This window comes from Astatotilapia calliptera, chromosome 20, assembly GCF_900246225.1.
Source record: "Astatotilapia calliptera chromosome 20, fAstCal1.2, whole genome shotgun sequence".
NCBI classification, from domain to species: domain Eukaryota; kingdom Metazoa; phylum Chordata; class Actinopteri; order Cichliformes; family Cichlidae; genus Astatotilapia; species Astatotilapia calliptera.
This window is the reverse complement of record NC_039321.1, coordinates 28,046,011-28,058,824: the sequence shown is the minus strand read 5'-3', so window position 1 is coordinate 28,058,824 and position 12,814 is coordinate 28,046,011. Positions and strand designations below refer to the sequence as shown.

The 12,814-nt window shown below is 42.6% G+C and overlaps 1 protein-coding gene across 2 annotated transcripts in view; it reads right to left on the bottom strand.

The window, feature by feature from the left end:
* The window catches only part of dip2ba (disco-interacting protein 2 homolog Ba), a 46,649-nt gene that overhangs the window by 17,594 nt on the left and 16,241 nt on the right, over window positions 1–12,814 (bottom strand). Inside the window, exons 2-7 of one of the 2 annotated variants that reach the window (XM_026153336.1) lie at window positions 3,379–3,450; window positions 1,885–2,040; window positions 1,235–1,360; window positions 871–1,107; window positions 646–774; window positions 217–228 (exon numbers count right to left, since the gene is read on the bottom strand). In XM_026153336.1, coding sequence (XP_026009121.1) covers window positions 217–228; window positions 646–774; window positions 871–1,107; window positions 1,235–1,360; window positions 1,885–2,040; window positions 3,379–3,450 — 732 coding nt within the window. The remainder of the gene's footprint in view (window positions 1–216; window positions 229–645; window positions 775–870; window positions 1,108–1,234; window positions 1,361–1,884; window positions 2,041–3,378; window positions 3,451–12,814) is intronic. The other variant, XM_026153337.1, reaches the window with a different exon arrangement.

Below are 12,814 nucleotides of genomic sequence, written 5' to 3'. Positions count from 1 at the left end.
AACAGAATCAGCAGCAGGAAAAATTTGAAAGGGAAATTTGCACACAAGGAGACACAGAGTGGACAATTCTTTCAGGAAAATACTATAAAGGAAGATTTCTACTTCTACACCTACAGCATGAGACAAACGTAAAGAGAGGTAGATATCAGGATGGAAAGCAAGCTACTTGGGGCCTCTTCGGCATCCCTCCCCTTCCCCAGGTTCGATGTATATTACCTTTTCTTTTTCCTTTTTTAAATCAAAGTCAAGACAGGGACAGGATTAATGGACCCAAAAGAAAGAACACAAAATATCGGTCGTTAGCAGCATTCACCACACAGTGACATGAGGATGATGTTGAAGGTGATCGAGGATGAACATGGGTAGATTGTATGTTGATTGGAACACATTCAATCACTTTTCTCACTGCAATGCTTTGAACCACACAGTCAATGCAAAACAGTAAAACATCGTCCGATGTCATGATTAGAATACCAAAATGACTGAACTGCTTGAAATGAGGAAAGAACCAAAAGACAGTCACCCAGATTCCAAATATTTCAGAAAATGAAGAATACTTTAGAGGTTTTTCTCCCCACATAAAACTTTATACATATTTGTACCACAGCCAGACGTTAACACACATTCTGGCTTAAGTGAGTGTACCGTCAGCAGTATCCAGCATGCTGGAGCGGCTCTGTCCACGGCTCATGCCCCTGACTGCTGGGGGAAGATCCACCCTGGACCCTCTGTCTTGAGAAGCAGAGGACGTCACATCTGGGGGGACACTGTTTTCTGTTAGGGCGGAGAAAAATAGCATCATCAATGGCAGTGACACCATCACTGAGATTTATGGATCAACGCTGGGAGTTCTCCACCAGGACAGTTTACCAATGCGTGTGTGGGCTAGCACGTCAGCTAACAAGGAAGCAGCAGGCTGAGGCTGGGGCTGGGGCTGACTCTTGGGCTCTCCATGGGAGAGGGTGGAGGAAGCAGATGAGGATGTGGAAGAGCTTTGGACGGAGCGGTTGATCCAGTAGTCGGGGCTCTGCAGGGTCTGAGCTAGTGCTGCGCTGAGTGCTGCCTTTCTGCGCAGTGAGCCTTCATCCTCTGATGCAGAAGATGTGTCTAAGAGTAAGAGAAAACGTGAAAGAAATTATAATTCAATAACTTTTAATGTTTTGGTGAGGGTATTTTTTAGGAGCTACAATCACCAGCAACCATCTGATCTCAGAGTGGGTGGAACCAAGCTTACCTGGAGGTGTGCAGGTATCTATGGGAGACTGGACAAAGGCTGAGCGCCTCTTGGTTGGCATGGGAAGAGCCATTTTCTCCTCTTTATGTTTGGCCAGTGCTGCCTGGACAGCTTCTGTATGGATGTCTACATAAATATAGAATAGAGAATAACCCGAGTGAGAAAAACAACAAGGACAAAACCTGTGAACTTCAGGTTAGTGATCATGATCAATTCTCTGGACAATGAAAAAATCCAACTAACTCAGTGATTATATCCAAGGAGAATTATAGATTTACAGAGGTTGATAAGGTCTCTTGGAGAAATTTCTGTCACCCTCAGATGATAAGGATGTTTAGGAACAACCCAGGAACCACCGAGGCTCGCGCCTGCCATGAAGTGGAAATTGCTGGAGCACCAGGTTATGCCATTAGCGCGCCAACGTTAAACCCCGTTGAAAGTTTGTGAGGATATAGCTCCCAAATAAATGAAATTCTATAATTGTTTTAACAATTAAAGTTAAAACAATGACTTGAATTGTTTGCATTCATTCCACTCTTGTTGTACCTTCATTCCAAATCAAAGAAACTATTTAAAGGTAAACTCCGTGATGTAAACTTTTGACCCCAACTGTACCTGTGTGCTTTTGTAGTGAATTTTGTGCTGCATACCTGATCTGTAGCGCTCGTCCCTGGCGCCTCCGCTGCGGTGTGAACGATGGTGTCTGGAGGCTGAAGAGGTGGAGGGGCCCGGGGCCTCAGGACTGGGGCTAGGGTCGGCACTGCGGCTCGGGGAAAGCTGCACATCTGGTAGAGGCAGATCCACATCTACAGAACAGAGCCCAGCATGTGAAAAGTCAATAAAAGTCTATATTTAGGGGACCATTAATAAAAGCAAAACAAACAATCTAACATGAGATCCAGGAAATTCAGACAAACAGAGCACACGTTGCTTTACATAATGCTATTACAGCAACGTGTAGGCATAAATATTATATGACCTTCTCTGAAGCTCTCCAAATTTAGCCTCATACAGAGCCTGTGAACAGTGAAATAAGGACATGTACTTGACTGATGCAAGTTATACTGCTAACAGAGTACATGAAACTGGGTTACATTTATATTTTTAGTCAACTGTCTTTTCGTCCCGGAGGGAACTGGGTAACTGAGTCCCTGAGGAGATGATGGTTTTGAGGGATAACAGGACGAGTGAAGGAGCACACGGTCACCCCTGGAGATTCAAAGCTTTCTGGTGTATGCTCTGACATTCAAAGCAAGCTGCCAGCAAAAGTCAAACGAAAGCAAAAATCACTAAAAACAACGGGACTGAAATCTAGATTAATATACGATCTTTGCGTGTAATCACATAAATGTTTTGGCAGCACAAGTCAAAACAAAGGTTAAACTAGAGGAAAGGGAAGTGTAGTGGTGCTCTCTTTTTTTTCTTTTTTTTTTAAAAATAGCTTAAAGTGACACATCGAGAACGATGTTTTTTTCATGCCGCTGCTAGCATGGTGCAATACTTTCCGAAGGAAACACCACACCCTTGCTTGAGGAAACTGACAGACAAATCAGTTTGTCTGTCACATAGTAACACAGAGAAGCTTTAGTACTTCCCCACAGCTGTAAACTGAAACCAGTTTCAGAATGTATCACATTTACTGGGTACGCACTAAATACAGCAGAAAGTCTGACAGGAACTATGGGTTTGTGCATCCGTGGCTTACCTGTGGTGATGCAGTTATTAAAGATATTTGTGCATCACTGGTTACCTTATGTGCAATTCTCATTTTGGCCACTAGAGTGCCACAGAAAGCCAGAAATTATGTTGCTAACTTGGACAAAGACAATCAACACTCACACTGAGAAGTCAGTCAAGTTTCTTCTCAAAGAAATGAAAAAAGGAAAAAAGTACAATACGACATAAAGAATCCATTTTTTGCCTCCGTTGTTCTTTTCACATGTGAAAGAATAATCAGCTCAAATGTAAATTTGAGGAATCTTCTTATGCAATCTAGCCTCATTTTGCTTTTCAGCCTGAACAACAATAACATTGCTGACAGGGGAGGCGGAAAAAAAAAAAAAAACACAAATGGAGAAAAAGAAGAAGGAAGGCTTTAATGCAACATGAAAAAATTCCAAGAGCAGAAGAAGAACTGGTCTTACTTGGCAAATGGGAGATGTAGGAGGCCAGCAGCTTGGCTCTCTTCTTCTCATAGCCCTTCTGCGTGATGTCACCTAGGAGAGAGGACAGCAACACCAAACTGTTAGGTTAGTCATAATTACCACACAAACTCCAGACAACTACGTACACACAGACACACACATGTACAGCCTCACTAATACATTTTCAGAGGGTTGAGTCATAATAATAATAATAATAATAATCCACTTTAAACCAAATCCACTGAACTCCACATGCTGACAGCTAAGTCCATTTACAACAAGGCGAAGAGATAACGCCATTGTTTGGCCTTACATTAGCCCCAGTGAATAAACATGCCTGCTGGCTATAAAACCCAAGTATGATTCCACTGAGCCGCACGTAACCAGGCAGAGAACAGTGCCAAAACATTGGGAATAGTTGGGATGGCAAGCAGAGCAAAAAAGGAAGCCATGTGAGCCAGTTTCACATGGGACTCGGTCATTTATCTGTCCCGACCTTTTCCCACTGTAGACCCAGCACCACCCCTTCCTCATTCGGCCTGGGCCTGGCAGGATTCCCAGTGATACTAGAGTGTGCTAGAGAGCCGCACAGGCCTGACAAAGTCCATTAAACTGGGACCCCAAAACACACAGTCTGCTCACTGCAAACATGCATGAAAGACACACCCTTACATACACACACTCCCCTTGAAAACACAAACAATCCTAATGCTACAATCTCCCACACTCTCTCTGTTAGTCGCCTTCTTTTGTGTGCAGCGATAACACCGCATGCTATGTCAAGTGCCAATCGCCAAACGGCTGCTTAACCTCAATCTCCTGACACCTCCTCCACACTGACCAGTGACAATGGGGGGGACCTACGGGGGGGGGGGGGGGGGGGGGGGGGGCTGAGAGTCACTAGCAGCAACAGGGAATGCAGACCAGTGTGTGCATTAAGCAACAATGAAAGAAAATAAGGAGAGAAACGGTGAGCCAAGGTTCAGCAGGGAGACCGGAGGGAGGTGTGCTGGATAAGCCGGGGCTGGGTGGGGAGTTTCGTGTGTGACTGAGATAGAGTGTGTTTTTTCTTAAAGTTTTCTCACACTCTGGTCACTTTCCAGTGGAGTGTAGGATTTGCTTGTATAAACAAGAGAATCAGAAAGGAAGTCCCCTCTATGATTGTGTGTGTGCCTGCCAGAATGAGTTAAATATGAGACTTCTTTTTTTTAATCCTTCCGATACAATTTGTAGGTTTCACAACACTCATATTAAGAGAAGCAGAGTAAAAGTGAATAACCTTTGTAGAGAAAAAGCCAACAAAACAAAGTTGAACAGTTTTAGAGTGAAAGGCAGTGTGTGACTGAGTGCCGAGTGCTTTGTCTTTCCCTCTGTGCAGGGGAGCAAAAAGAAAAAAATGGGGATGGCAAGCATTCAGCTTGGAGTTCATGCCTGGGTTCACACACTAGGCTGAAATTCAGACACAGCAGCTTGTTGCAGTCTTTGTTTCTCCATCTCTCTAGCATGCTACAGACTTGTTTATACACAGGAAAACACTCATAGGCAGACATGCAAGCGAGACAATCAGCAGCAACTTGATTGTAGTGGACTGGAGCAGTTATTGTTGTCGGAGACAAGGTTACGCCAAGCCCAGTCCTGGTGCCCAATTGGTGCCGGGAGGGAAGAAGGGGAAGAGATGGAAAGATGGACGGAGCGCCGTCGGTCATTAACGCAGACAGAAGAGAGTCTGTGCTGGTGTCGGGCAAGTACAACAGACACGGATTGGCACAGGCACACCAGCTATGTGGCTGGCAGTGGGAAGAAAGACACAGAAAGGCTCTGGGTTTAAAGACTGACTGTGACAGCTGGTTCAAAACAGAGAAAAAGCTGTATGTGTTAAGTGCAAGAATGTGGTGTTTTTGAGTGTGAGCATGAACAAAAACAGTACAGTAACTGTGTGTAATCTGAGGTCAGGGGACAGGATATGAGCATTACCCCACCCTGTGTGTGTGCTGCCAAAATCGTCTCACTGTGTCTGTCTAGAGAAAGAGGAATGTGCTGATTGGAAAACACCATACTAACAGAGAGGGCCAACTGGCCAAGAGAGAATGCTCATAGTTCCAAAAATGTCCCTGAGGTGCAGGAAGCTAATGTATCTGTGCATGTGTATGTGTGTATACACAGCTGGGGCAGGTTAAAGGGCGCTTCAGCACACAAGAGAATGAATGCTGACAGGGCCTGAGGTGTACTGGCACTACAGGCCTTCCCTGTGAGATGTGTGTCAGTATGTCAAACCAGGAATGCGTACTTCGTCCAAGGATCGGCTGAACCTGCCCAGCATGCTGTGATAGAGGCACAGTATCACCAATGAATGCATCTTTAAGAGCATATTAAAAATGTGTGACAAATCTCACATCTATAAGCAATTATCAGTCCTTCTCCTTGGCAGCCAGACATTCTAACTGACTGTTTTTTTGTGTTAATCGTGCTGTTTGTGACATTTTCAGAGCTCATTCAAGACCAGATGACAGTGACCCTGTGAGGCTTCTTTTAAAATATCCGATGTTGACCTCATACTTCAAGACAAGTCATACAGTGGACTGATCTCCTAATAGCTGGCAGCGCAGGGTCACAGAGGGGATAAACACACTCACATGAACGGCATTCCCAGCCACACTGATAACTGCGGAGGGCTACAACTTTTTCTGACACAGTAGGGGATTACGGAGCACTTCAGATTTAATCTGCACTGGCATTCTCCGCTATGATCCGGCACATTAGAGCCATTTGAGGTTTTGGAGATTAACTGTTTATGTGTGCACTGTGCATCACTCCACGCGTACACATCTTGATCTTGTTGTCAGGGTGTTTTCCTGGAGTCTTGGGTCTTAGACAGGTAGCAACACACAAAGGAAATTTTCTTTCTAGTTATTTCTGATCATTTGTGAATAAAACCTCAAACTGTTACAACGATGATTACTTTCCTGTGGGTTCTCTGCTAAAGCCTCCCTGGGAGGAGGCCACAGGAGAACACCCTGGTTGTGATTTCGACTTATATGTGGCGTGACATACGCTCGAAAAAGCAGAAAAAAAGATATTTTTATGAACCTGTGAAAGAGGATAAAGTCAATGGACGCCTACAGCACTGTGTGCCCCATAACCGTGTCAAATCAAATCCAAGAACTGAAACCATCGTGAACAGTGAATTTCTCTCTGACGACATGGCTGGGCATTAAGCATTCATGACATAACATTTGCTCCCTGTGGTTTTCCAAGCAGCTCAAATGTTGAATCATCGGACTGGCTGTAGCTGATACAGCTAAAATTTCGCTTCTTGGATTACTATTACCCATGAACGGCACCCCTTTTTGTTTTCCCAAATACAAAGGGGAAAAAAGCTGTTAAAGAGAACGCTTAATGGTCAGCACATGACCTGGACGTATACACGAGGTTGTTTTTGGTTGCGATTTGTCTCGGTTTGTGTGTTTTATTGTCTTTACCTTAATGCAGTGTGATCTTCTATGCACACCTTACTCTGTCCCTCCCAACCCACTATGTCTGTGCTGTTCCTTTACCATTCTTCATTGCTCCATTGCCAATCGGGAAGAGCTGAAATTTGTATTGGAAGCAGTTTAATTCCAGCTGCCAATACCCAGAAACAGCACTGCATTTGAGATATTTATATAAAACTAAAGCAACGAGGTCAGTGTCTTTCAATCAGTGCCACAACTGCTGCCAAGATTTCTTCTCTTTAAATGATATTCATTAGGTCATGAAAAACTGAGAGGCTCAGTGAAGCGCTTTTTAATGCCAGTGATTTCCCTCAGTCCTGGAATCACTGCACAGTTCTCCTGAATGAAAAATCCAAATCTTGGCCTTGAGCTTCAACCCTGAGATACCAGCTGATCTATGGATCTCTGTTTAACAGTTAACACCCACCCATCCATCAGCCTGATACACACACACACACACACACACACACACACACACACACACACACACACACACACACACACACACACACACACACACACACACACACACACACACACACACACACACACACACACACACACACACACACACACACACACACAACATTAGAGCTGAAAAGCCTCCTGGCATCCACATGCTCATGATATATGAACAAAAGGCACTGAGACAGCATTTTTCCTTAGTTTTCTTTCACTTCTCTGTAGAGGATGTTGCAACAATCTGATGTAATCTCAGCAAACATGGATTGTGTCACAGTGAATGCAAACTCCAAGGACCCTCTCCTGTTTACGCATATGTATTCAAGCCCCCTCCCCAACCGAGAGATCTCTATAATTACTTTGAGCAGATTAGCAAGTGACATGACTGTCACCCACAATTTCCGCTTGCCTGACTGTCTTTTGCACACAGAGACCTGCATGTGACAGGTTTCCTGTCAACCCATAAATGCACACAACCATGAAACTCAAACAGGATAACTGGCTGGATTACACAGAAAGCTGTAAATAAAACCCCGCTTTTACATCTTGAAAGCCATCCAGTGCTCACATTTTGGTCTCTATCCTAATCTGTAATCTGAGATTACATCTAACCTAACAGATTATATCTCTCCATCTGGACGTTTGTGTAGACGGGGGCACAAATGTCTGAAACAAGGCTCTGTACAGTGCAGGACTGTTTTCTAAGCGTGGTGCTTCTAGCCAGCGATACCAGTTTGCTCTGCATAAAAGTGTCTTTGTTTGCCTGTGGGTTACAGTTTGGTGACAAGAGTGATGCTAATCTAGAACACCGTTACTACCCTATATCACAAGAAATACATACCAGGGCAAAAAGTTGCTGTTCTATAAATCCACCACGAGGAAATGACTGTGAGATAAACAGGATAACTAGAAAAAACATGGAAAACAGCCACAGCCTGCACATTTACATATAAATACACACATAAACACAGGGGCTGAGAAAGGAGGAACTAACGTCACCCACAAGATCTTATTTATAGAGACTCTGAGCAGTGACACAAAAACAATGGGCAGACTGTGCCGAGAACATGGATAAATAGCACTTGACAGGAAATGCAAACGAATGAGTATGACACCAAGGCCATTTAATGGCACCTGGTCATTAGTTAAAGCAGATGTAAGAAGCTTATTTCCATAGAGCATGCTCTAAAAGGGAAGCAGTGTGGCAAGTACAAACGTTCCACTGCTGTGCTTTTGCATACCATGAAACTAATTTCATTTCAATACTGTTAACTGGGTTTGAAATGATTATCATTTTAATTGATCTGGTTGACTGACAGTAAACAGTGTTGTTTGATGACCGGGAAATCATTTAACTTACTCTTTTAAGAAAACTGAAAACATCCCTCGATCCAGCTTGTTAGCTGTGTGGATCTGCTGCTTTTCACTGATCACAAATGAAATATCTCTAAGTTTTGGAGCATTAAAAACAACCTGAGGCCCCTTATCATTAGATTTATGAAAGCTCAACTTGTGACACAGCTATGTATGCGTGATTATTTATCAAAGATTTCTATACTGTTTATATAAACATTCAAAATAGACATAAACATATGAAACATGCAGAACCACTGGATGTGACACTAGAGCACCAGCGTCATCTCCCACACACCAAAACAAACACACACAGACACACAGCTGGACTCTCTACCACAACAGAGGAGAGAAACTTGGATTACATTACACACAAAAGAGGGAGTGTGACTTCATTTTTCTTAAGCATTCAAGGCAATGTTACACAACTATATATTAACATGGGAAATATTTATAGGTCACTATTTATCCTTTAAAATATCTAGCTAGCTATATATCCATCCATCCATCCATAGACGGAGGGAGAAAGAAAAACTTTAAGGCAGTAAAGTTTGTTCATCTAGAAAGTCGACAAGCATCCTTGACTAAATGTGGGGGTTTCCCTCAGTTTACTAGCAGTTAAATCAGGTTTTGAGTATTAAAACCAATCAGTGATCACTCAGGAGATATTTGCTTCATGTCTGAATAGTGATTACAAAACACTAATACATAAACCTCCCGCTTCCAGCACAATGTTTTTCCACTTCAAATCCAGGCCAAAAATTCCTCTGGGACCCTGGGAGTCCACGTGGGGGTTTTGAGGCAGACAGGGAGGATGAAGTGATCTCTGGACGGCTAAAGGGAACTGCTGGCCAGATACCGTAAGTAAGGGTCTGAGTAAGTGTACTTTCTCTTGTCAAAAATCTCCATTGGATTCGGTTTGTGTTTGGTTGGATGGAAAACGCAACTCTGACAGCCCAGCCTAGTCACGATTGAGCAACAGTGCCCAAAATATGGCTAGTTACCATTTGTCACTTTAACCTTCTGAACGATTTTTATGTACATCTTTCCAATAATGAATGATGCAGAAAATAAGTGCTCAAGCTCTTTTATTAGGTATAACTTATTAAATTCTAATACAAGATCTCCCAGTGACATAAAATGGAAGCACAAAAACTTTTTAGAAAAATCCAACAATAGCACCAAAAACTCATTGGTCACCGCAGCAACTAAGTGATGCTATCATGTCAAAATCTCAGCCCTGTCTTGAATCTGTGCCACAAAGAAAAAAAGCTTTGAAGCAAAACCTCCAACCCAGTACAGTGGCCAGTGAACATAGCACGGTTATAGCATGATTATAGATACAGTTGACTCAACACTTCACTAAAACTGTTTCAGCAAAAGCTCAACATTCCTGGCAGGGGTGTTGTATTAGGTCACTTTAGTCTTATCTAGCTGTCCCTAATGAAGTGAACTTACAGATAAAAATTCGACAAAAGGTATGGGAACGACTTCTGAAAATTACACCCTAAAAAAATACAACAGCAAAGTTAATAATATATATATTATATTATTATATTGTGTAATATGTGACAAGAACAGACGATGTAACACAGTTTAGTATACAGTGCCCCCCCCCCCCAAAGGATCACCACAGCGGATGGATCCACATGTTTTGATTTGGCACAGAAATCACGCCGGATGCCCTCGCTGACGCAACACTTCCAATTATCCGGGCTTAGCACTGGCACTTGGAGCACACTAGCTTGTAAGTCCCTGTGTTATAAGCTGGGTCTGTGCCTCTGCCTGATTTCCAATCTATTGTGTGTAAGGTGAATGCAATAGCCACTACAGATTAGAGCTATCAACACTATTATTTGAAAAATGTTTCATTTTATATTTTATTTATTGCCTTTCAGCCTGCTCCAGTCTGTGAAGACAGATCTAATTATGCCTCCCTTTTCATTTCTAAGGCATACTCTTATAAAAATCTCAATAAAACGAATGTGAGACATAAAAGAAGTCCAAGGGCTGTGCTTGGCCCAGATTAGTTCAAATGAACAATTTGTGCGTGGCTTTCACAGATCAACAATGTGTTAAACCCATTTTCCAATAAATAATGAAGCAATGCCCAGCAAAGAGGATGTAACGGAAGAAGTGCGTCATACTGAGAACTAGAAGTGAAACCACTGTAGTGACATGTTTAACACAGGTATGCCTCACAGGAAATTACAGAGAAGGGCAAAGAAAAAATGATAAAATAAAGATTCAGCAGCTCTTAATGTGGACACGCATCTTAGTGGAACAAATGTGGGGCAATCCCACCTTTTAAACTTAATACCTGAGAAACACATAACATGCGAAGAAACACACCCACACATATGCAAACGACCAGTTCAACCACACCCGAGTCAAGTACCGAAACATTCAGTGAAGTCAGACCTTCCTGTACAGGACAGCAACAACAAAAAGTGCTGGCACGATTAAGATAAAAACAGAAGAAACAATAACACTGGACAGTCAGCATCCTGAAACTTAATTTATCCAAAGAAATAAAACAAGTGTTTCCTTCGAGCTTTTTAAGCATTCATCTTGTGCTTGAGTTTAGAGCCCTACTTCCTCCATTACTTCTATTATTATTATTATATCAAGCGTTCTAGAGCCAGCTGTGAGTTTTGAGCTGGGAACTGCTGCAACAATAAAAGCTATCAGAAAACCACAATGAAACATAAAAGACGGAACATTTGCTTTTATTCTTCTCCATAAGAAAGACGGCTTCTTCTTCACTTTAATCTTACTACTGTTAATGTACTACGCACACTAATTTGGGTCACGCCATTTCCCTCTAGATCATCACAGGCCAGCTGTATAATCTTGGCAGTGACAAACAGTTGCTGTATAGATAAATTCATATCACGTTACTTCATCAAAGTGATAAGGCTGGCAAACAACTGAGAGGACAGATTGTGGAGTCAGAGAAACTGACGTCAGGCAAGTACAAGTGAGCTGTTTGTTAGTAAGCAGCAAAGGTTAATGCAGGTTGTCCTCACTGAGACTGTACGGCAGACTACAACTGCAATGAGCGTTCAACTAACAGGTCTATGTTTGCATAACTGAGTGAGACCAAGGCCACATCCCAGGCTGATTTCTGGTCAGATTAGCTTGCTACCCCTGCCATGAACTGTATCCCCTACAGCAACTACGCAGGTGGATGAATACTAGCTTAATCATTTATTAATAAACAGTTTTATAGGCAGACTTGTCACAAGTTAATAAAGAAGTTTTATAGCATCTGTGCTTCAATGGCTGCTTTTCATTTACAGCAGACGCTTTCAGGGTGTCATTGTTGCGGGCCGGCTTAATGAAAGATATAGACCTGTAGTTCCCTGGCTATGACAAGTTAAAATGGGTGCTGTGCCAAGCTTATACACGAATTAATTTGCACTTCCTTTGTTTAATCAGCATATAATCCAGAAACGTATGAAAACAAGTTGTGATCTTAGGTTGAGCTTTAATCATTCCAATCACAAACATTCGATACACCCTGTGGTCTGGCTGTATTTTCCCACTCTATCAAATGGCTAACTCAGAGAAACAGACCATTCACGCTCAGATTCATACCTATGGCCAATTTACAGTCACCAATTAACCTAACGTGTATGTGGGAGGAAACCAAAGTACCCAAAGAGAACCCACACAGTCACATGGACAACATGTAAACACTTTGAATCCAAGACTTTTTTGCCAACCACCACACAGCTGTCCCATTTCTTTTTCCCACATTACAGAGGATAAGTCGTGGCAATTCATGCTGTTATGTGATGCACAAATTCCAGCCATTCGTGTGCCATGACGGCTATGATGCTTTGGGTAGGGATTATAAGCTGATACCTTAAGTCGACTATGTAAGGTTTAGCAATACTCACTATACGCTCAGACAGGTCTACAAAATAAACTCCGGCTCAAGTGAGAAATGGTTGATTTCAGACGTTTTTGAGAGAACCAGCAGGAAGTTACCCAACATCCAGTCTTTACATTAGGTTGAGTCAATCGCTCTTTGGCTCCAACTTCACGTTTTATGTTTCGACTTAACCGCGAGCAAGAAAGCAAACTTTTGAAAACAAAACCCAACATACAACGAGCCTACAATA